This window comes from Pseudozyma hubeiensis (assembly GCF_000403515.1).
Source record: "Pseudozyma hubeiensis SY62 DNA, scaffold: PHS20, whole genome shotgun sequence".
In the NCBI taxonomy this organism is placed as follows: Eukaryota; Fungi; Basidiomycota; class Ustilaginomycetes; order Ustilaginales; family Ustilaginaceae; genus Pseudozyma; species Pseudozyma hubeiensis.
Genome location: NW_012133802.1, coordinates 263,090 through 285,443, shown reverse-complemented (window position 1 = coordinate 285,443; position 22,354 = coordinate 263,090). Strand labels below are relative to the sequence as shown.

The window sequence follows — 22,354 nt, the reverse complement described above, 5'->3', positions numbered from 1 at the left end:
TTTTTTTTTTTTTTTTTTTGCAGATGCGGAAAAACGCACAACTCAAGGAGATGGCTGATGCCGTACAAAATGCATACAGTGACGAGTGGAGAGAAATTGCTGTTGCATTCCGCCGTCATGTTTCGCGCACCGCTGCTGCAGCCGCGGAGAGAATCCGTGCGGGGATTGCGTCCTCGTGCATAATTCAAGTCTACGCGCGGCGGAAAGTGACAGCGCAGAGAGAAGGAGAACAAAAAACAAAATGCGGGGTAACGTCCGACTTGCCACGGAATTGTCGGATTCGATTACCCTGCACCACCGGAACGAGAGCCATCAAGCTAGTGTCAGTGACACTTAGACCAACTTTCGATGTTCTCCCATTCCGCGCGCGCGCCTGCTCGGACTTGTTGGATTGTTCTCCGACGGCATGAAGCTTATCAAACTCCGCCAAGAGCCTTGTGCGATGCGATATGTTTTGGTCTAATGGCTGTACTGTATTCGGTCGGTTGATGATAACAAGCTTTGCTGGCCACTTTGCGAGCGTGTCACGGCATCCATCGGTCGCGAAATGGTACGAGGCTAGCAACGCAAACCATGTGACCCTGCACCATCGTCGACTCACTTGCTGACATGACCCTTTCGCTTTGATTACGGATCGTCTGCCGTAACCACGTTGACTGCTTTGGCACACCGTGTAAGATGCGATGCAGTCATTTGTTGATTTCCTGTCGATCGGTGTGGCTTTTCTTCCACCTCCAGTCTAGTGCATACATGAATGGCTTCGAGGCACGAGGCACAACCGATGTGTTGTTGTTGCCAAGAGAGAGAGAGATAGCGCGCATGATGACACCGAATTGGGTTCGAGCAAGCCACAGAAAGCCGCGTGCTCTCGGATGTGGGTGCTCAAGGGGGGAATGCTTGCTCGTGGGAACCAAGGAGCAACAAGCGAATCGATGACCTCGTCGTCCAACTCAAGCCAGAGTGGAGTTCGGAGTTGTCTGCCAGATGCGATCAGACTCCGCACTGCAGCCGCGGCCTTTTTTTCTTTTTTCTTTCCTTTTGCCAAACACTGGTACGTCGCCCCGACAGCCGCGGCGACCGTTGGCATACCCCGCATTTTCTCCAGAGTGACACAACATTGCGGTTCGCCGTCGCGACGCTCGACGTTGCTTGTGGATCGTGTTGACCCGCGAGAAGGGAGACCAAGGGTGTCGCACCTCTCGCATACGTTCGAGCCTAAGAGCATTTCTCTGCCGAGTTGAGACATGTGCTGCGTATGTGCGCACGGGCAACGACCCAAATGTTTCCACTCTGGCTGGCTGCTAGGAGAACTGAATGCTACTCCGCTTCGAGCTAGGCCAAGTTGCTTTTGCTCTTGCTCGTCCGTACGATCTGTTGGATCGCTTTCCCACAATCTCGTCAATTTACAGAGCCATCCATCCTCCCATCCCTCTCCATCACAACAACCCCCATCCCAACGTCCATATCCTTTCCTCCCGGCGCCACTATCATCACTTCTTCCTTTCTCTTTTCCCCATCGGTCCTCCCTCTGATCTTCGATAAGCAAAGATGGCGACACCCAACTACAAGCATCCCAACATGAAGGAGCAGTGGGGGCTCTCCGCTGACCCCAACGACAACGACCACGTCGTTACCTCCAAGGGTCACAAACTGACTCGTACCGTCACTGCTGGTGGCCACGACGTCGATTCTTCCCAGCCTGGTTTCCCCATCTACCACCGAAGGATCGCAAAGTGAGTCTTTTTCCCAACCCTTTTTCCTTCCCTTGATCGAACGAGTGCTGACCAATACAACCTCCTTTCACCGCAAACGCAGCCCATTCCCGCTGGTGGCCATCGCAACCGGAGCATTTGCGATCATGCTCGGACTCGTCTGCATCGGCTACCGCGGTATCACGAACCCTCGCATCGTCATCACGCTCGGTCTTCCGCTCGGTATGGTCGGAAACTTTGCCGCGTGCATGTTCGCCTTCGCCTCCGGTTCGACCTTCATCGCCACGCTCGCCGGCTCCCTTGCCGGTCTCATCGGCGGTGCTTCGTTCCTCTTCCTCCCCTGGACCGGAATCCAGGCCACCTACATCGGCGGTGCTGCCAACCAGGCCGCTGGCGTCGAGGAGTTCTACAAGGCCGCCGGCATGGTGTTCTTCATCGCCCTGATCCCCATCTTCTTGGTGTTCCTGGCTAGTTTGAGGACGAGCGGACCGAGCGCTGGTGCTGCGCTGATGATTGTCGTGGCGCTGGGCTGCTTGGGTGGCGGCTACATTGGTGGCGCTCCCAACGTGGCGGTGTTGAAGGCGAGCGGTGCGTTCTTTATCATTGTCGGCGTGCTGCTGTTCTACTCGGCGTTGAGTGTCATGTTGGCCGAGGAAGGGCTCAAGATTCTGCCTGTCTTCCCTCTGCCCAGGCTTGAGTAGAGAGGCGGACGGCCATCGGCCTCTTCGCTCGACCTTCATCCAACACGTTATTTGCTCGCGCTATAGCCCCTTTCCTTGCTCTGCTGCCTGTAATTTCCAATCCTTCCCTTCGTAACAAAGACCATTACAAACAACACAGCAATGTTTTGCGTTGCGACCTCCGTACTCGATCGCTGTGTGGCTAGTTTGCACAGAAGAGTTGTGTTGTATCGTTGGCAATGAGTCGATGCGAGTATCACTGTTACGTCTCCAAAAATGGGGCAAAGGCACGAAACCGGCGTTTTTGTCGGCTGTAACGCGCTTTTTCCCGAGGCCGATCTTGGAGAACTTCTCGACAACCGCCGCCAAAAGCAGCATACATAGCCGGACATAACTTCTCCCCTTCTCTCTTCTTTACTTCTCTTCTCTCCTCGTCGACACACCCACTTGCTTCTCTCCAGTTTTTCCTTTCCAATCAAGCTGGGGCGAGATGGACATCGAGGAGTTTCGTCGCGCGGGTTACCTCGCCGTGGATCGGATCTGCGACTACTACGCTTCCCTCTCCAACCTCCCCGTTTCGGCCCAAGTCTCCCCCGGGTTCCTCTCCCGCTCCATCCCCGCCTCTCCACCCGACTCACCCGAACCATGGTCTTCGATAGATTCCGACTACCACTCGGTCATCATGCCCGGTATCACCCACTGGCAACACCCCAACTTTTACGGCTATTTCCCGTGCAACGCGAGCTTCCCCGGTATGATCGCGGATCTGTACTGCGCGAGCATCAGCAACCCAGGGTTCAACTGGAGCGTATCTCCGAGCGTTACCGAGTTGGAGATTAGTATGATGGATTGGGTGGGGAGGATGTTAGGGTTGGGCGAGCAGTGGTTAAGTGAGGGAGGGGAGGAGAAGGCGGGGGGTGGGGTGATCTTGGGCAGTGCGAGCGAGGTGGCCTTGACCGTGGCGATTGCGGCGAGAGAGAGGTGTATCGGGATCCTTGCGGAAGAACATCCCATGCCGAAAGATGTCAGCGAAGAGAAAAGGAGCAGTGAAGGACAAGAGGAGAGTTTGGATGCAGATCAGGATGTCGCCTCGGAAGGAAAAAGTGCTGCTCAAGTAGGACAGGACTCGACGCTATCTGCAAACACAACCGTGGCGCAATGGAGAGCAAGCTTGACATCCAAGCTCGTGATCTACGGCACGACCCAGACGCACAGTATCGCCGCCAAAGCAGCTCTCATCCTCGGCCTTGACTTCCGCGCCCTCCCCGTCGCCGCACCGCACTACTCCCTCGACGCAGAAACCCTCTCCGCAGCGATCGAAGAAGATAAATCCCACGGACGCATCCCGTTCCTGCTCATCGCCACCATCGGTACCACCTCCTCTGGTGCCACGGACGACCTCAGCTCGCTCATCACCGTCACCCGGTCCCACCCCACGCTCTGGCTGCACATCGATGCAGCCTACGCCGGAGTCTGCCTTTCGCTACCCGAGTTCCGCGGATCCATGCACCTGGATGCGATCAACGCTGCCACGGGCGTGGATAGCTTCAGCACCAACCTCCACAAATGGGGTCTAGTCCAATTCGACTGTTCCCCGCTCTTCGTCCGCGATCGCGGTGATCTCTCTCGAGCGCTCACCATCACCCCCACCTACCTCCGAACGAAACACGGCGACGCCGGAAACGTCCTCGACCTTCGAAACCTCCAGATCTCGCTCGGAAGACGTTTTCGAAGTCTCAAAGTTTGGTTCGTCCTCCGAGCCTACGGCGTAAGCGGGTTTCAACACCACCTGAGATCGACGATGAAACTGGCAAATCATTTTGAAGCGTTGGTGAGGAAGGAAGGAGAGGAAGGGATGTTTGAGATCGTCGCACCTCCAAGGTGGGCATTGGTGGTGTTCAGGATTACGCCACCGGGAAGCAAGGAAAGAGGAGAGAGCGAGGAATTGGACCGGTTGAACAGAATGTTCTGGGACGACCTGCAGGAGTTGTCCGCCGAATTCGTATTGACGCAGACGAGTTTACCAGAGGTCGGCTTCTGCATCAGGTTCGTGGTGGGAAGCCCACAGACGAGGACAGAGCACGTAGAGGCCACGTGGAGGAGGATCAAGGAGACCGCCAGCAAGACTTGGTCCAGGTTCAACCAAAGCTCGCACTAGACGCAACTCTCTCACATAGAAGCGCATACACACAATTTACACACCCTCTCGAACTCTGGACCAGAATACGCAAAATGCTTTTCATTGCTCGCCCTTCGAAACCGCCCATTCACTTGAGAGGACTGAACGGCAAGGGCCTCATGATCTGCGCATGCATCTTGTCGATCAACTTGACCGTCTGACTGACGGTGTCGTTCCACGTCTCGACCTGCCACGCCATATCCCTCGTCTTCTTCCTCTCCTCCAAGCTGGGATACTCCCAGATGTGGAACACGGTATGCAACCCGCCGATCTGGGTGAACCACGCACCGATGGGTTCTACGAACTTCCTCCTCGCTTCGAGGCCTCTCCTCCAGTGCTGCTCCCACTCCAGAAGGTGACCGGGTTTGAGGTGGTAGGTCCTCAGCTCGTACAGACCGTTGGTGGTGCGGGGTGGCGAGGAAGGCCAGAAGGAGAACTCCTGGGTGAGCCAGTTGGAGCGGTTGGAGAGCAGCGGTTGGATGCGTTTGGTGAGCTCTTGGAAGTCGGGATCGGAACGGAGCTCGGAGATGGCCTTGTCGTAGCCAGCGTAGCCGTCGTACTCCCAGATGTGGTAGAAGGTCTCGAGGTCTCCGACGATGACTTCCCAGCTTCCGGTGAGACGCATGGGGAGGCCCTTTTCGGCGAGTTTGGGGAAGTATTCGGCGATGAGCGAGCGGTACTCGTCGGCGTGGGCGGGGGAGACGGATTGACGCTGGATCTCGTGGATGAACTTGCCGCGCGCGACCTGCATCGAGTGGGATTGGGCGGTAACGCCTTCGGCTTTGGCCTTGTCGGAGCCGTGAAGGAGGGATTTGAGCAGGCTCTGCTTGGGTTCGGAGTCGGACTCGTTTTGGGACTTCTGATTTGCGGAAGAGGAGGAGGTGCGATCGGCCAATGAGGGGCGTGAGGGGGTGATGAGCGAGCGAGATTGGACGATAGGGTGTGTGAGGGCTCTGGCGGACCAGCCTCGAGTGGCCGGTCGTAGACCTCGTGCAGCAACAGAGACGGTCATTTCGTGACGTGACCCTGGCGATATAGACTTATGCTCGTGAGTAGTGCTTCTTGGTGTGTTTCGGTGGTGGTGGTGAGATGCAAGGATGATGGACGTAGAGGGGAAGAGAGAAAGGAGAAAGTATGTGGGGAAATGGTTGGACAAGCAACGCTCGAGCCAGCCCAGCACGGTTCAGACTGCGCTGCGTTGCCGCACTTGTCGGCTGAGCCGAGACCTCCGTCTTCACGCACGAGGCTACAGCACGTGACGTCAGACCTGTGTCCACAACAAGAGAAAAACAAGGTCTAACATTGACAAACCAATCGCCCAGAAGGGCAAGCGACTCAGGCACGGGCGGAGTTGGGCCAAAGTGCCGTCATCGCAGTCTCGGCAGCTTTTGAGTTTTTGAGTGAGAAAATGCGATTCATGCTGTTCTCAGCTACACTCGACTGTGGCTTGAACTCCACTTTCCCTGCTTTCAAGCCAACTGTCTCAAGCACAGCCAGAAATTCGCACAAGCACAGCCTCGCATCGTCCTACCAACCTCATCACCAGTACAGATCGCACATCCATCCAACTGCACTTCCAAACGCATCACCACCACCACCACAAGCTGCATTCATCTAGCCGCAAAAAGGAGATCCCGCATATACCCCTCCTTTTACACGGCTCAAACCCTTACTTTCAGCGCCTTACAGCGAGACCCACACCTGCTCTCGTGTAGGCACCCTTCGAAACGCAAACCATGTCGTTCCTCAAGAAGGCGCAACAGCAAGTCGCGCACACGTCCAAGCTTCCATCACTCGGCAACCAGGATCTAAGGCAGCTTCAGGACGTCATCACCTCCGAAAAGAGCTTCATCCAATCCAACACCAGGGCCGCAGCTGACTTCAAAAAGAACGCCGAGGCCATCAAGGCTTGGTCTGCAGAGGAAGGCGCCGATCTCAACGATGTAGCCGGCAAAGTATCGCTCCTGTACGATCACTATGCAGCCTCTCAGAACCGTCTCAACTCGCACCTCGCCACGGTGCGTTTGCATTTCAAATCCATCCGCACCCGCGAGGAGGCGCTCGCAAATCTCAAGTCTCGCAAACGCTCCCTCGGTGCAGACATCGAAAAGGTCGAGCGCAAACTCGCAAAGATGGGTCCCGAAAACAAGGAGCTCATGAAGGTCACCGCCCAGCTCAAGGAAATGCGGGCAGAGATGCAGGGTCTTCACATCGAGGTCATGAACGAGGACGCTGCCATTGGCGACTTCAAGAGGCGCACCGTCAAAGAAGCCTTGGGCATCAAGTCCGGTGCACTCCTCGAAATGGCGGAAAAGTTGACCATCCTAGCTGAAGTCTCGAAGCTCATGTTGGACGAGATCCCGCTGCAGCCTACCCGGCCGGGCATGCCTCGCGCCGAATACTTTGGATTCGCCAAGACCGAATCGCTGCTGCAGGAAGCCACCCGATCCATCGCAGATGTTGGATTCAACCCCACCGGGCCATCGGCAGGCATCCCTCGATTTGGTGACATGACCCTCGCCGATACCACCGCCAATGGTTCCTACGCCAACAATCCAGACAACGAGGTCTACTACGATTCCGCGGCTCATGGCGTCGTTGGCGATGCGGATCCAGATGCCGGGTACAGCCCCTCCACCAACCGCGTGCTCAGCAACGACCAAGATGTCGCACGCACTCCCATCTACGCCCAGCACGCCTCTCGATCCCAGTGGGCGCAAGAAGGTGCCGACAACGCTGCTGACCATCCCATTCCGGATGCTTCCACCAACGAGTGGGCGCAGTCTAGCTACGAGCGCGGGGATACCTCCACTAACTCTGCTGCCGCTGCTGCTGCTGCCATGGCCGCCACGGCAGGTGCCGACCTGAACGCCGTACCCGGACACGATACTCGCAACCAGCCCGATGGCGGCTTCCTCATGCAGAACAGCCAGTCCTACAACGGCTCTGCCGGCGGTCTCGCCTCGGCTGCGGGTCATCAGCATCAATTTGGATCCAACAGGAACAGCGCCGACTATCAGAGCGCACAAGGAGGTGGTCACGGGAACGCATCTGGAGCACCCGCAGTTGTTCGTACCACTTCCACCGAGGGTGATCATCAGACCGATGCTGCCTACGATGGATACACCGCAGGAGGCAATGGGTCTCAGGCTCAACATGACAGCAGCACGCTTGGAGCACCGTTGCTGCCTCCGCTTCGCACAGCCACGCCACTTGACGGATCCGCCGGTGCACCAGCGCATCCGACGACGATGGCATCGCCCACGACGGATGATTCTGCCTACTTCCAATCCATCGGCAGCACTCGCGCCATGCAAGAAGCCGTGCGACAACCCATTTCTCCGCATCAGAATACCAATCGAGCTTCATCGTACGGTGCCTTGGGAGCGGCTATCCCACGACCATCGTCGACAACCGGTGAAGGTAAAAAAGTGACGGCAGCAGCATTCCGACGTGGATTCTCTCGAAATCCTTCATCGCAGGCCAACATGTCCATCCCAGCTTCGGGTACGGGTCATTCGATCTACGATGACGCTCAACAGCAGCAGGCGTGGTCGTCGAACCCTCTACCTCAACCGCCGATCATGTCGTCTACACCGGTACCGCCAGGAGCGTACCTTTCGGCAGGAGGGACGCCCGATGAGGAGTCGGAACATTCGTCGGTTCCTCCGCTGCATATTCAGAAGAGGTTGTCGGGTGGACCGCAGAATCCATTGGGCGTAGCTGCTGCGGCGGGTACGCCCAGGGAGATGCAGGGAAGGAGATACAGTGGGGAGCTGGAGGGGGTGGGGGGGAGCGAGTACCCGGCGCCCCCGTATGGCGGGGCTGCACAGGGGGAAGGTCTGGTCAACCCGTATGATCAGCAGGGTCAGAGAGCCGCGAGCAGCAGGTATGCAGAGTATGCAGCGCCACCGCCTCCTGGGTACGGGTATGCGTGATGGGCGGGAATTGCAGACGTGCGCAATTGAATCGTTTGAGCGATCTGTAAGGGTGTGTGAAGTTTGTGCGAATGAGACTGGATGGATTTTGATGAGGACATTGTTAGGCGGCCTCTTTCGTCTGCGCTCAAGTGGCTCGGCTGGTTCATGTTCCTGCAAGCCAATGTCGATGATGATCGACTGCCCTAGCTCGGCGGTTCCGTTTTCGCACACCGGAGGTTGCACGGTGCGCCTTCACTAGCAAAACCTCTCTCTCTCTCACACGCACACGCAATTGTTACCAAAAATGACCTGGGATTTACAACCACCCGCCGCCCTTATACATGCCTTCTCAACGGACTCGGCGTGAACCTGGATTCGCTCGCCTTTGGCGTCTCCAACACCTCGCCCACCACGGTTGCGTCTGCATCGCCTTTCGAAGGCGGGAGGGCGTGTTTCTGTTCGGCAAAGTAGTTGGCGGCAGCGGGTGGATCGGGCAGCGTATACGGGCTGGGGGGAAAGTGCCTGCTCTGCGAAGGGGAGACGCCTCTGCTGTGCGGTTTCGAGTCCAGCCCGCTGATGGAGAGACCACCGGTGGTGGTGGGGGTGGCGGTGCTGGCGAGGATCTCGTCGTCGTGCTCGTGCCTGTACGGCTGAGGCGTGTCGTACGGGATCTGGTTGAAAAGCACGCTGACCGATTCACCGTAGTGACTCCTGCGAATCGTCTCGGCCAGCACGTGCGAGATGTCGATCTCCTCGATCTTGCTACACCGCGAACGGTTGTGACTCTGCGGCAGGGTGTTGGTGACGATGAGCTTTTCGAGCCTCGAGTTGGTGATGCGGTCGAGCGCCGGTCCCGAAAGAATGCCGTGGGTGACGATGGCGAGCACGCGCTCGGCGCCGTACTCGATGAGCTGGGATGCGGCGAGGTCGAGCGTCCCGCACGTGTCGGCCATATCGTCGACGAGGATGGCCACCTTACCCTCTACGTTTCCGACGAGCACCATGCGCGAGACCTCGTTGGCGCGCTTGCGTTCCTTGTGGAAGAGCGCAAAGTCGAGCTCGAGTCGATCGGCCAAGCTGGTAGCCCTCTTGGCACCACCTGCATCGGGTGAGACGATGACGGCTTTGTTGACGTCGACCATCTCCCGGATGTACTGCAACGCCGCGGGTTCCGCATACAGATTGTCCACCGGAACATCAAAGAACCCCTGAATCTGACTGGCGTGCAGATCCATCGTGATGACGTGATCGCACCCGGCATTCTCGAGCATGTTGGCGATGAGTTTCGCCGTGATGGGAGCACGACTCTTGTCCTTCTTGTCCTGACGTGCGTAGAAGAAGTGGGGGATGACGGCGGTGATCCTCTTTGCAGACGCGGTCTTGCAGGCGTGGATCATGATGAGCAGCTCCATGAGCGAGGTGTTGGGCGAAGCGGCAGCGCCGGTCGGGGTGGGAGAGACGCACGAGGTGTTGATGATGTAGACATCGTGTTCTCTTACAGATTCGGCGATGCGGACGATGGACTCGCCGGATTCGTTGCGAGTGACGGTGGCTTTGCCGAGTGGTTGACCGAGACGTCTGGCGATGAGCTGTGCAAGCTCAGGGTGCGAGGTGCCTGAGAAGACTTTGATGCTGCCTGCGGTGGTCGTCATGGTTGCAGATGAGGGGAAGAGAGAGGTGACCAAGAAGAGGTGAAGAGTCAAGGATGAGGAGCGATTGCTCGAACGACCAAATTTGAGCTTTCTTCTCACAATCTCTACAATCACTTGCTCCGAGCAGCTCGCTTCATTTAGGCTTTTCGGTGTGACTTTGTGCAAAGTGGGGAAGTGAAATCAAATTTGTGATTTTGGAAAAAAGGTTCATCATCACTCGGACGAATTGCGCACTTAATCTCATCGGGCGAAGGAGAAGAACATGAACAGATCGGTCGATGTCAATCCAAGCCTCCACATTTCGAAGCGACATGCCCGAGACGCATTGTTGGACAGCTCCGTGTGCAAATGCCGTTCCAGCGTCACGATTACCCAAGCCGATCGACAGGGTCTATCTGGCTCGATCCATTCACCGTCGTCATGGATGCTTGTCGTGCAACAAAAGAGACCACTTGATCTTCGACTTTTGGCCATTATCCATCCATTTCACCAACGTCCAGCTTCTCTCCCCGCATCGAGCTCGCATGCCACTCAGAGCATCGTTCTTCCGTCCCTTGCTACGTTCCGTCTCGACCACCAACCTCATCACTGCAACTTGTCGTATAACCACTACACCACCGCACCTTCTGCCTCGCACCTACTCAACATCCCCTCCAACGATGGCACCCAAACGCAGGCCAGCATCCCCGCCTCACGACGAGGACGAAAAGGCGCTCGACCCCAAACTCGCCGAACACCCCGACGAAGACGAATCCGAAACCTCCAAGCCTCCCTCGCAAAAGCGACAGAAAAAGTCGTCCTCTTCTTCCAAACGCTCAGCAGTCGTTACCGGCGGACCAAAAGTCGAATCGCAATACGGTTCCTCCGCGTACGCCAAGTCGGGCGACGACTGGCATCGCTCCGACTTCAACCCTTCCCCTCGCGGTCGCACCGACTCTAAGACCCCGCTTCAGGAGCTCGAGGCTGCACTCAAGACGCACGCTCCCAGCAAACACAACGATGCGGGAGACGGGAAAAACGTCGTGTACTGGATGAGGATGCACGACCTTCGCATCCACGACAACCGTGCGCTCGCACACGCCTCTGCTCTCGCGCAGGAGAGACGCAAGAAGAAGAAGGGCGGGAATCTGATCGCCTTGTTCGTAATCACCCCCGCCGACTACAAGGCGCACGATCGAGGCGCCAGACGCATCGATTTCGTCCTCCGCACGCTCGCCTCGCTCAAAAAGGAGTTGGACAAACTCAACATCCCCTTTGTCGTATACACCCACACCGACAGACCTCGAACGTCGATCGGCGAAAAGGTATTCTCGCTCTGCAAGCAGTGGAACGCCTCGCAGCTCACAGCCAACATCGAGTACGAAGTCGACGAGCTCTGGAGGGATCTAGCTATGCTGGAGCAGAAGGACAAAGGTGGGGTGAGTTTTAGCTTGTTCCACGACTGCTATGTCGTTCCGCCGGGGAGGGTGGTGACGAACGATGGGAGGCCGTACAGTGTTTTCAGTCCGTGGAATCGGAGGTGGACGGACTGCATTGCCAAGGATGCGTCGTTGATCGAGGAGAGTCCGGATCCAGAGGCGAACGATGCAGGTGCGAGAAAGGATTCCACCGTGGGCAAACTTTTCGATCTGGACAAACTGGGTGGAGGGTTTGGCATTCCGGAGGAGTTGGAAGGGTTCGAATGCAAGGATCGCGAGTACATGGCCAAGCTGTGGCCTGTCTCCGATGGCGCACCGAAGCAGGTGCTCGACAACTTCATGTCCGGAAAGGGTGGGGAGACGGCACTCGATCGACCTGCCAACGAGCCTTCCACCAAAGACGTCGGTGGCAACACGAAGGAATCGCGTCTAGCACGGTACGCCGAGGGACGGAACCTGATGAACGAAAACGGCACTTCGCGTATCAGCCCCTACCTCGCTGCTGGACTCGTCTCCCCGCGCGAGTGTCTCCGTCGAACGCGCGCGCTCACCAAGGGAAAACTTCAAGTCGGAAGAGACAGCGGTGCAGCGATGTGGAATACCGAGATCTCCTTCCGCGATTTCTACGGTCACGTCCTCGCCGCGTGGCCCAAAGTATGCATGGGACACGCGTTCATCACCAAGTACGAAAACGTCAAGTGGGAGACCTCCTCCTCGACACTCGAGGCGTGGAAAGCCGGTCTCACCGGCTACCCGATCGTCGATGCCGCCCAACGTCAGTGCATCCAACAGGGGTACATCCACAACCGCGGTCGAATGATCACCGCCATGTTCCTCACCAAGCACCTCCTCCACGACTGGCGCGAAGGTGAACGTTTCTTCTCGCTCAATTTCATCGATCAGGATTTCGCCTCCAACAACGGCGGTTGGCAGTGGAGCGCCAGTACGGGCACCGATCCTCAGCCGTACTTTAGGATCTTCAATCCGTTGAGTCAGAGCGAGAAGAGCGATCCGATGGGAGAGTACATACGACACTTTGTGCCCGAGTTGAAGGGTGTCAAGGGTAATGCGATTCATGATCCGTACCGTAGGTTGGGGAAGGCGGAGTTTGAGAAGCTGGGGTATCCGAAGCCGATCGTCGAGCATGCGGAGGCAAGGCAGAGGGCGTTGAGGAGGTACAAGAATCCCGGTGACGAGTAAAAAATACTGGCAGACCGGTTGCAATACATATAGTTAGACTTCGCATTCCCACTTGATGCCCGCGTCGAGTTACACTTGTGCGATTGATTCCGACTTGAGGGCAATGTTTGGGAGCTCGTTGTCACCAAGCAACCAGCCGCTGAGATGACCACGCCTGGGATCCCCAACTCACCTCCACAGACTGCGATAGGCAGCTGCGCCACCCCCCAAGATCAGCCATCTCCATCGAACCCACCAACAGTCCTCGTCATCCTCGATCTCGCCAAGCACACACTCATCACACTCCTCTTCGCACCTCTTCCTACGCAATTATCAATAAAACATGTCATTGTCCATCGTGCTACATTATCATAATCGCGTCCCAAAGCGTTTCCTCCTCCTTTCCTAGTTATGACTGCAATTCGGGATGGTAATCTGCTTCAACTTCTTGTTCTGATCAAACAGACCCCAATGAGCCTCCACACCGCCATACAGAGCATCCTTCCACTGCTCATCGTACAGTTCGAACCAAAAGTAGCCCGTTCCATTCTTGTTTGCGTCACACACATACCCGTCCAGGAAAGTCTGTAGCTCGGGGACGCCTGCTTTTGCACCTGTGACTTGACCTTGTTCGTTGACGTAGGTGGCAGCGGCGGTGGAGTTGGCGCCGGAGGGCCAGCCTGTTTCTGCGATGTAGGCGGCAGGGGTGTTGGGAGCAGCGGCGGCGATGTTGGCGTCATTGTCTTCAAAGTACTGGTAGGTCCAGGCGGGGCCGTCGGAGACCAAGGTGCCGGCGAACCAGGCGTGTACGTTGGCCATAAAGTAGTCGACACCGGCAGCGACGGTGGCGGTGAACATGCTACCTGCATCAGCTGTTCCTATAGGAAAAGTCCAGCTCTTGCTCGTAGCGAGCGTACGGAACTGCTGCACATACGCGAGGAGGTTGGTTGCCGAACCACCGTTCAAGAGGTACTCGTTGCCGACGGAAATGCCACCGATGTGGTTGGTGCCGAAGTTGTCAAGTGCGAAAGTGATGTTGTTCACTTGACGGGTCCAGGCGACGTCGCCGGGGTCGGAGGAGTCGAGGTAGATGGCAGGGTAGATGGTGAGATTGACCTTGGTGCGTTGGATGGCATCGAGCATGAGGGCGGTGACGTTGCAGTCTGCGCCGTAGAGACGCACCCTGGTGGTGAGCTGGGACAGGGTCTGAACATCCTCGACGACGGAAGCGAGGTCGACACCGCAGCCGTACTGGTACTGCGACTTGAAGGGAGTGTAGCACATCCCCCAGAAGCTGTTGTGAAGCGCCGAGTTCTTCTTGAACTTGGAAGGATCGCCAGACAAGGCTTGCGAGTTGGTGCTTGCGTTGCTGGAGCTGGAGGATCTGTTGCTGTCGTCCCTATGCCTAGCGACGACGATGCCTGCAACGGTGGCGATGATGAGAACGAGAGCCAGGACAGCACCGCCGATGTACAGCATCATCTTCTTGCGGCTGCGAACGGGAGGCGCAGGAGTGAACTGATCGAACTGAGTGCCCGATTGACGCTTTTCGGTCCAGCCTGCGTCAGGGTCGGCAAAGTCGCGAGGGTACGACGCAATCGAAAAGCGGTGCGAGCCTGGTGTGGTGGGTTTGCGCATGTCTTCCATGCTGTACTCGGGTGAGTAGCTGTCGGCAGCAAGCGCTGGTGTGGGAGCATCGTAGTCGGGCTCCTGAGCGTATGGCTGCTGCTGCTGGTACTGCTGACCGTACTGCTGGTGTTGATAGTACTGCGGTTGCTGCGGGTACGCCGGGCTGCGGTCGTCCATGTTGGCTGATGCAACGCGGGCATAACCTCCACCACCACCTTGGAGTCTGGGACTGTATGGCGAAGCCATCCTTGGTTTGAACTTTTGGTGTTTGTGCTCGTTTGTGAAAAAGAATGTAGCGTTCGGAGAGGAAGCAGTGACGATGAAAAAAAGAGTGTAGGAGGGTCGGTATATGGGCAGATGGTATCGTGCACAGCACTGATACGGAAGCGAGAGATATGAAAAGGGGTCGAAGCGTTGAAAGAGATGGAAGGGCGAGGTCAAGCGAGAGGCTTTTGAAGCGAATGGCTCGACTGTGCCGGACTGGCTCGATTCGGCAGGTGTGCAGTCGAACCTTCCGCCAGCAGAAAGGATGCTTTGCCAGGAACAGGCACGGCTGTGCGGAGGGATGCCTCTTGACAGGACGATGACGGCGAACAGAAGCAGAAACAGGGGCTTCCAAAGCCGCGCTGCCAAGAGGATGCCGCGGGTGAGCAGATAGAGTTTGCTGCGTCCAAGCTGCTGCAACATCCACCACCCGAGCAAACAGGCACAGCAGCAGCGCGGTGATTTTCGGCCAAAGTGTTGGTCTCGCGCTTAGAGCTGCATCGGAGTTCCTGCAACCGCGTCACACAGCCGCAACAAAAAAAAGAATCCATCTTGAACCCTGAAAAACAATTTCTGAAACCATTTTCACCCCTTTTTCCCCTTTGCCTTGCTTCCCGGCACGCTGTGCGACGCTCTGACAGGGATCATCATCGATGAAAAAGCATGCTCATCTGCAATGCAATGCGATGCAGGCGACTCATTCCGCGCGGTCGTTCCTCGATCGTGCGTGACCAACGATCTGGTCGTACTCTGCAAGGCGAGCATTACTTGGTCCGCGAGGTCAGATCTACACGTTGCTCCCGACGGGTCCTGTCGAAAAGCCAAGACCTGCACGTCTTGTCTCCTGGCACAAACTACGTCGCAGCAATCGAGTGATCCAGTCTCACGGACGAAAGTGCTAAAGTGTTTCGCATCTGCAGTCACTCGACTCAATCTTACGTTCACACCAGATCGACACTGATCCTTCTACGTGTGACATTGCGATACCTGACAGCGGACCTACTACAGAGCAGCCACGAGCAGACTCACAGCCGATCCTTGCGTGCCCACATTCGCCTGTCCCACAGGACCGGTCCACTGCACACCGTAGAAGTCCGTACCATTCCTTGCACTGCCATACGCAGCCAGCGCCTGCTTCTGAATGTACCTCGCATACTTACCACCGGGCACCACCTGATCCAACTTGGCCAAGTTTCGCACAAAGATGCCCTTGAAAGCATCCTCGTCCGTATTGCACGTGCCGGGTGCCTCGCACTTGTCAACCAACACACCCGAAGCGCTGTTGAACGAGCTGCTTGCGATCACAGCATCGGCGATCTTCTGCGCCAGGTCGAGGTACTCCTTCTTGCCTTTGTCCGCCTTGTACAACTCCGTCAGACCTCCGAGAATCACTCCTTGGTTGTAGGACCATTCGTCACCGGCGTTGTTGACGCAACCATCGGTGAGTCCGTCGTTGATCAGGTTCTGAGAGTTGATCATGCCGCTCTTGACGAACCAGCTGTACTGCTTCGTGGCGACATCCAACCATTTTTGAGCCTGTTTCTTGTCCTCCAATCGATTGGCTAGACCAGCGGAGAGCGAGAGGTAGAGCTCGTTGCTGATGGCATTCTTGTAGGTGCGAGAAGGGATGTCCCAGATGATGCCACCTCCGCACTTGTCGCTTCCGAAACTCTGGAGATACTCGGCATCCAACACGGCGTATTGGAGGTACTTGGTGTCGCGGGTGATGTCGAACATGCGAAGCATGGCGAGCGCGTACCAGCCCGTGTCGTCGGTCGAGTCGGCACGGAAGATCCCCCCGCCGGAGGGCCACCATGGGAGAGGCTTCTTTTGCTGCTCGATCGTCTTGAGGATTTGGGGCATGTACCGAGGGTTGCCCGTCTTGGCCGTGTACTCAATCACACCAGTCAATGCATTTCCGGTGAGCCACCACGAGGCCGAAGTGTCGAAGCGGCCATCGGTGGTGTTGTAGTAGGAGAAGAGAGAGTGCAGTGCCGAGTCGACTTGAAGAATGTTGATGTGAGAGGGGGGTGGAGGAACGGGTTTGGCGCTAGTCGAGGTAGTCAGCAGGCCCAAGAGGGCGATCGGGTACAGGCAGGACCAGAACATCGTTGCGCAGGTGTAAAGTCAAAGAGAGGAGAGCGATCTCTGGAGGGGATCCTGATGTTGCAGCCATGGCATCCTGGCTATAAGTACCTTCTCAGCTCCAAATCTGCTGTTCTCGTCCACCACCTGGACCTTGACACCAGCACACACGTGGCCAGATCAACACTACACCCTCGCACCTCGCTCGGCTACGTTTCCACTTGTGCACCTGCACAAATTGGTCGCCTTCCAGTGCAGATCCAACCTCGGCAAAGACTGGTCCGAAGCAGCCGCCGCTCCGATCTCGGTCCTTGCTTTCCTGCGCGACCGTCCCTATCTCTGTCATCGTGATATCTCGTGAGCGTTCTGACTCGAATGTGGGGTACGGCGCAGGGTTTCGGTCTGCATTTTCGCCGAGAACAAAGGGTAACACGCAACACTTTGCCGCCTTTATCACGTCTCGACGTCGGTCCGGCGACCGGAAAGTGGGAAGAGGAAAATAGCATGACCGTCGGCGTGCTGTCAATAGCTTTCGCCGAGGGAAGGAGCGGAGAAGAGGAGAAGAGCTACCAGGGGGGACCTTCGGCTCGAGGCGCGGAGAAGAAATGCAGGGTCCAGCTGGTTTCACCGTCGGTCCGATGCTCGCCGATGGTTTGTTATTATGGCGCCCGTTCACTGCTTTCCTCACCCTTATCCATCAGGTGGCGGGGTCGCCTGCTCATCGCACGCCATGTTCAGATCCTCTAGCAAGCTTTCTTCTTTATCATTCTGCAAAGGGACAGACAATCGAAAACATGTACAAACACGATGGTTCTTTTGTGTGCGAGCGTCGCTTCTACGAGCTCATGCCAACGACCTGGCCGTTCTTCATCGTGACCGAGCCCTTGAGCGTCAGATCCTTGACACGCGAGCTCTTACCCACCCAGATCTTGTACTCTCCGTCCACCACCTCGAACTTCTGCTTGACCACATCCCACACCGTAAAGTCTCGCTTGGTCAGCTTGAACGTCGCCGTCTTTGCCTCTCCCTTGGGCTGCAACCCTTGCACCTTGTCGAACCCTCTCAGCTGTCGGATCGGTGCATTGGCTGCCTCTGGGTAGCCGACGTACAGCTGGGCGACTTCGTCACCTTGCATACCACCGACGTTTTGGACCGAGGCGGTGACTTCGACGAGGTACTGGAAGAGCGAACCGGATCCACCGGGTTGCTTGTCCTTGTTCGACTTGAACGCGCTGGGTGCGTAGCAGTTTTCGGCGGACTTCTGGATCTGCAGGTTGGAGTAGCTGTAGTTGGTGTACGAGATACCGTGACCGAAGGGGATGAGTGGCGTGAGACCCATCTTGTCCCAGGCGCGGTAGTCGATGTACAATCCCTCGGTAAAGTCCACTTGCGGATCGCTGGCGGGGGTACCGACGATCTTGGGGTAGTGGTCCGCATCCTTATCGGCGAGGATGGAGTAAGGCATCTTACCGGATGGGTTGACATCACCGTACAGGACGCTGGCGAGAGAGTTTCCGGATTCCTGACCAGGCAGGTGCGGGAGGACGAGGGCGGTGATGTTGGGGTGGTGGAACCAGTCTCCCATGAGAACCGGTCCGACGGTGTGCATGACGACGATCGTGTTGTTGTTCGTGGAGGCAACGAGCTTGATCAACTCATCACCGTCGGCGTCGAGACGAAGCGATTGACGATCGCTGTTCTCGCCGGAACGCGCCTGAACGAAGACGAGCGCGGCGTCCGTGAGACTGGCGGCCTGCTTGACGAGCATCTGATTCTGAGCATCACCGACGTCGTTGAGGTTGTCGAGAACAGCACCGTGGTTCTCCTTGGCAACCTGCGAGATACCAGCCAGAGGGTCGATGAGGTAAGGGAAGAATCCTGCACCCGAACCCCACCCAATAGCCTGAGTACCGTTCGAGGTAGCGTTGGCAGGGCAGAGCAGCGATCCGAGACCGATCCACGACTGGCACGAGTTGATGCCGTATGGGTTGGAGCCAGCATCGCTACCAAACACGCCGACACGGGCCTTCTTGTTAAGGGGCAGACCGAGACCGAACTCGGTGCTGCCCTGAGGACCAGCCTCGTTGGACCTCTTGTTGTAGATCAGAGTCACCGCCTCCTCACCGATCTCCTTGACGATCTTCCAGTGGTCTCCTTGGACGTTTCGGTGCTCGTTGACGACGCTGCCGTTGAAGATGGTGTTCTGGTAGCCGTCCTTGTAGCTGACCGTGGGGTAGCCCTCGTTCTGACCACGAAGGTACCACTGAGCCAAGAGACGCGTGATACCGTCGTTGATACGCTCGATCTTGACCTCGCCAGCGTCGAGGGCACGAACGAGGTCGGACCCACCGACGAGGTTCTTGTAACCACCAGTAGTCATTCCACCGGGCATGATGACATCCGAACCGCCGTTGTAGGTGTTGCTCGTGTTGAAAGCAGCCGACCAGTCGGTGACGACGAAGCCTTGGAAGTCGAGCTCGTCCTTGAGGATGGTGTTGAGCACAGCGCTGTTCTCACAGCCCTGCGTTGAGTTGATCCTGTTGTAGACGCACATCAATGCACCAGAACCAGCACGAACGGCGTTCATGAAGGGCCAGAGGTAGAGCTCGTGCATTGTACGGTCGTCGACATTCGAGCTGTAGGTAAGGTAGGTGTTGTTGTTGGGGTTGAGCGTATAAGGATCCGAGGCAGCGTAGAGCTGACGGTAGGTCTCCTGCTCGTATGCAAGGAAGTGCTTGGCGGTGGAGATGACACCGGCCGACTGGGTACCAGAGACGGTGTAGTAGGCAGCCTCACCGTGCAGGTAAGGGTCAGGACCGAAGCCTTCCCAGTTACGACCCTGGAAGGGGCTTCGTCCAAGAGGGCCACCCGTGACGGGGCCGAGGTGGACGTTGACACCCTTTGCGACGAACTCGGAGCCAAGAGCAGCGGCACGCTTGTAGATCAGGTCACGGTTCCATGTGGCAGCAGTAGTGACACCGGCGGGGAAGACGGTGACAAAGTCGGAGGCACGGAAACCGGCGGGACCATCCTGGAAGCAAAGCTCTGGGATTCCGAAACGGTCGACACGACCGAGCGTACCTTCACAGCGGCCACCCGTGATACCGGCGGTAAGGTTGACCTTCTCGGCGAGCGTCAATTGATCGACAATGCCGCGAGCCTTCTCGACCGCCCACTCCCAACCACCGTTGCCAGTGACAGGGTGGAAGGGGCTGTTGATGTCTGAGAATTCGGGTCCACCTCGGTAGAAGGTACCAGCAAGAGGTGCGGTGGCAAGGGCAGAGTTGTCTGATGAGCTGATGTTCCACTTGGGGAAGGAGGCATCGGTCTGGTTCGAGGTATCGGCCTGGCGGGCGTTGAGGAAAAGGTTAAGGTGCTCCAGCGAGGCGGCCTGTGCGCTGAGCACGTTGGCCGCGTAGATGCTGAGCACCAGCAAGGACTTGACGGCGGCCTTCATCTTGATGACTTCTTGATCCACTTGAGGCGTCGCAATTATGCGGAGATGCTTTCAGAAGACCGAGAGTGTGGGCAAGAGGGAGAGGTTGGGAAAGAGGGGGGGAGGAAGAAGAGGGCTTGACGATCCAGCGATCCCGTGTCTGATTGTCGGAGTCACGAACGTTACTTATACAAAGTCGGAGATCCTGACGGGGGCGAACCCTGTGCTTCCCCATACCTCCTCGTGCAACCGCTCTGCGGGGTATGGGGAGCGTTGCGTTGCCGTATTAGCCACTAATGTGCTCTCCAAAAGAAGTGAGACCTGCAACCGCTGAGCAGAGGAAGTCCCGGCATGCAGTTCACCAGCGGCTGCCGGACTCGATGGTCCGTGGGTCTTGAGGAGGAGATGTTCGAGCGTCGAGTTCACCGGCTACTAGTCTTGGCATCATCATGACCCTGGATTCCTCCATCTGCTCTCAGTCGCATGCACAACACTCTGAGCTTGTCTGTGGGAAAAAAGGGCACCGGCATGGCAATGCATCACCAGGTTTGGCTCGACGAGGGGGACCTGCCTCTTTTGGAACGACATCGCGAAGCCAAACGAAGAAGGTAACTGCAGATGCCATACGAACCCTGCGAAATGGCTCTGGGTGGCCGGCCATGTCTCATCCAGAGGGTCTCGCAAAGCACATCGCTTGGCACACAAACAAAAAACAACTCCTTTGTTGTAGGGGCGTGCCAACTTCTGTATTGCATGTGGCGTCTGGCGAACGTCGTGGTCGAAAAACGCTACCGGCGACCTCTGATTCGCATCCCCGGTTGTAGAAGAAGCGCACAGATGTAGGATCAAGGCAGATGCAAGCTTTGCAGACACGATCTAAGCGAGGAAGACGAATACGGTGGAGGTGGGAGACGCAGGAGTTTGCCGAAGCGGCAGAAGTGAAAATGCCGGCTAGGGTAGTGATGGTGAAACGAGCGAAAGAGCTGAGGACCCCTCGGTCATTCCTTGTTCTTCCAACTGTCGAACAGGTCGAAGAAGTTCTTGTCACACGTCCAACGCTCGTTCGCTCGAACGCAGCGTGCTAAATGGGTACGCCAAAGACTGTTATTGCTGTAGCGGCGATGGAATGCAATCCCAGCTGTCAGGGAAGGGAGGCGGGTAATACTCGGCGGGGTTTGAGATGTTTCTGTGCGGTGACAGGCTTCTGTGGTTCTCGATCGGCGGCGGCGGCGGCTCAGAGCGTTAGGCTGTCGCATGACTGCAGAGCGATGCGGGGGCCCAACCTGACCCCACCGTGTACAGTCCGGGCGAAAATCATCTTGACCGGTGAGGCTCAAAAATCAGTTCATGGAGCAGAGGCTCAGTTCTCGGAGCTGGAGACCTAAGCGAGCTTTGAGAGATTTGCAGCTTGTTGCAGCTCGTCTAAGCTAAGCGACGTACTCCGGCTCTGCACTCCATTCGCTGTTCACCGCAACGGATGTTCAGTCCTCCGCAGTTGAGATGTTCTCATTGCTCGTACGAGTACAATGCGGTTTACTGGTGCCCTCTTTGGGCGGCTGGCACAGTCATCGTCACCCGGCAATGGAGTCCTATGGCTCTGCCACTTCGAATTGAAAGCATTCGGATGTCGGGTTATGCCCGCCTCAATCATGACGAAGCATGCAGAGTCTTCGTCTCGCACAAACGAAAGTGGTGTGAGAGCCTTGACCATCCTACAAGCAAGCGCAAAGCATCGATACATCCATTGTCCGAAGAAAATACAAGCAGGAAAGCCATCATTGCGCATGCCGGTTCGGCGTCGAAGTGTTTCTTGCTTTTCGTGTCTTGTCAAAAAAAGGTCATCAAATAACGATGGCCAAGATATTCGCTTCGTGCTACTGTTGGCATTGCAGCATCGTCTGCGGCTCTCCCAACACCTGAAGAGAAGACCAGACCGCGCAGGTCAACGACGCGGTGCGCAAGTCTGTGATTCTGAGCCAATCTTCTCTTGCCACGCGAGCGATCAGCTGACGTGCTAGTCCACAAAGCCAAATTCGCGGCGTCTATCATACGTACAGCACGACATGCCGGGCGAGGCGGGCCGTGGCCTTTTCTCGTAGCCATAGGAGAGACGAGCGCGCTTGACCAACAAAAGGCGTTGTGAGGCACTCAGGCCCATTAGCCAGGACGGACGAGCCGGACGTGTCCAACACGGGTTACG

The 22,354-nt window shown here is 56.9% G+C and overlaps 10 protein-coding genes across 10 annotated transcripts; 5 read left to right on the top strand and 5 right to left on the bottom strand.

Annotated features, from left to right (window-relative positions):
• Positions 1 to 1,548: 1,548 nt before the first annotated feature.
• On the top strand, positions 1,549 to 4,550 carry PHSY_001856 (hypothetical protein; the record flags this gene model as incomplete). Its single annotated transcript, XM_012332482.1, has 3 exons — positions 1,549 to 1,733; positions 1,816 to 2,300; positions 2,854 to 4,550. The coding sequence occupies 3 exons, from the start codon at positions 1,549 to 1,551 to the stop codon at positions 4,548 to 4,550; spliced, it is 2,367 nt and encodes a 788-aa protein (XP_012187872.1).
• A 109-nt stretch (positions 4,551 to 4,659) lies between these two features.
• Positions 4,660 to 5,322, bottom strand: PHSY_001855 (hypothetical protein; the record flags this gene model as incomplete). The annotated part of the gene is made up of 1 exon (XM_012332481.1): positions 4,660 to 5,322. The coding sequence occupies one exon, from the start codon at positions 5,320 to 5,322 to the stop codon at positions 4,660 to 4,662; it is 663 nt and encodes a 220-aa protein (XP_012187871.1).
• Positions 5,323 to 6,307: 985 nt separating this feature from the next.
• Positions 6,308 to 8,509, top strand: PHSY_001854 (hypothetical protein; the record flags this gene model as incomplete). Its single annotated transcript, XM_012332480.1, has 1 exon — positions 6,308 to 8,509. The coding sequence occupies one exon, from the start codon at positions 6,308 to 6,310 to the stop codon at positions 8,507 to 8,509; it is 2,202 nt and encodes a 733-aa protein (XP_012187870.1).
• Positions 8,510 to 8,826: 317 nt separating this feature from the next.
• On the bottom strand, positions 8,827 to 10,143 carry PHSY_001853 (predicted ribose-phosphate pyrophosphokinase; the record flags this gene model as incomplete). Its single annotated transcript, XM_012332479.1, has 1 exon — positions 8,827 to 10,143. One exon carries the CDS (start codon positions 10,141 to 10,143, stop codon positions 8,827 to 8,829), a length of 1,317 nt encoding a protein of 438 aa, XP_012187869.1.
• Positions 10,144 to 10,454: 311 nt separating this feature from the next.
• Positions 10,455 to 12,761, top strand: PHSY_001852 (hypothetical protein; the record flags this gene model as incomplete). The annotated part of the gene is made up of 1 exon (XM_012332478.1): positions 10,455 to 12,761. One exon carries the CDS (start codon positions 10,455 to 10,457, stop codon positions 12,759 to 12,761), a length of 2,307 nt encoding a protein of 768 aa, XP_012187868.1.
• Positions 12,762 to 13,145: 384 nt separating this feature from the next.
• Positions 13,146 to 15,056, bottom strand: PHSY_001851 (potential glycosyl hydrolase; the record flags this gene model as incomplete). Its single annotated transcript, XM_012332477.1, has 1 exon — positions 13,146 to 15,056. One exon carries the CDS (start codon positions 15,054 to 15,056, stop codon positions 13,146 to 13,148), a length of 1,911 nt encoding a protein of 636 aa, XP_012187867.1.
• Positions 15,057 to 15,635: 579 nt separating this feature from the next.
• PHSY_001850 (glycoside hydrolase) lies at positions 15,636 to 16,742 on the bottom strand (the record flags this gene model as incomplete). The annotated part of the gene is made up of 1 exon (XM_012332476.1): positions 15,636 to 16,742. One exon carries the CDS (start codon positions 16,740 to 16,742, stop codon positions 15,636 to 15,638), a length of 1,107 nt encoding a protein of 368 aa, XP_012187866.1.
• Positions 16,743 to 17,093: 351 nt separating this feature from the next.
• Positions 17,094 to 17,465, top strand: PHSY_001849 (polyketide synthase; the record flags this gene model as incomplete). Its single annotated transcript, XM_012332475.1, has 1 exon — positions 17,094 to 17,465. One exon carries the CDS (start codon positions 17,094 to 17,096, stop codon positions 17,463 to 17,465), a length of 372 nt encoding a protein of 123 aa, XP_012187865.1.
• Positions 17,466 to 17,553: 88 nt separating this feature from the next.
• On the bottom strand, positions 17,554 to 20,175 carry PHSY_001848 (glycoside hydrolase; the record flags this gene model as incomplete). Its single annotated transcript, XM_012332474.1, has 1 exon — positions 17,554 to 20,175. One exon carries the CDS (start codon positions 20,173 to 20,175, stop codon positions 17,554 to 17,556), a length of 2,622 nt encoding a protein of 873 aa, XP_012187864.1.
• A 1,456-nt stretch (positions 20,176 to 21,631) lies between these two features.
• PHSY_001847 (potential glucose sensor) lies at positions 21,632 to 22,003 on the top strand (the record flags this gene model as incomplete). Its single annotated transcript, XM_012332473.1, has 1 exon — positions 21,632 to 22,003. One exon carries the CDS (start codon positions 21,632 to 21,634, stop codon positions 22,001 to 22,003), a length of 372 nt encoding a protein of 123 aa, XP_012187863.1.
• Positions 22,004 to 22,354: the final 351 nt, after the last annotated feature.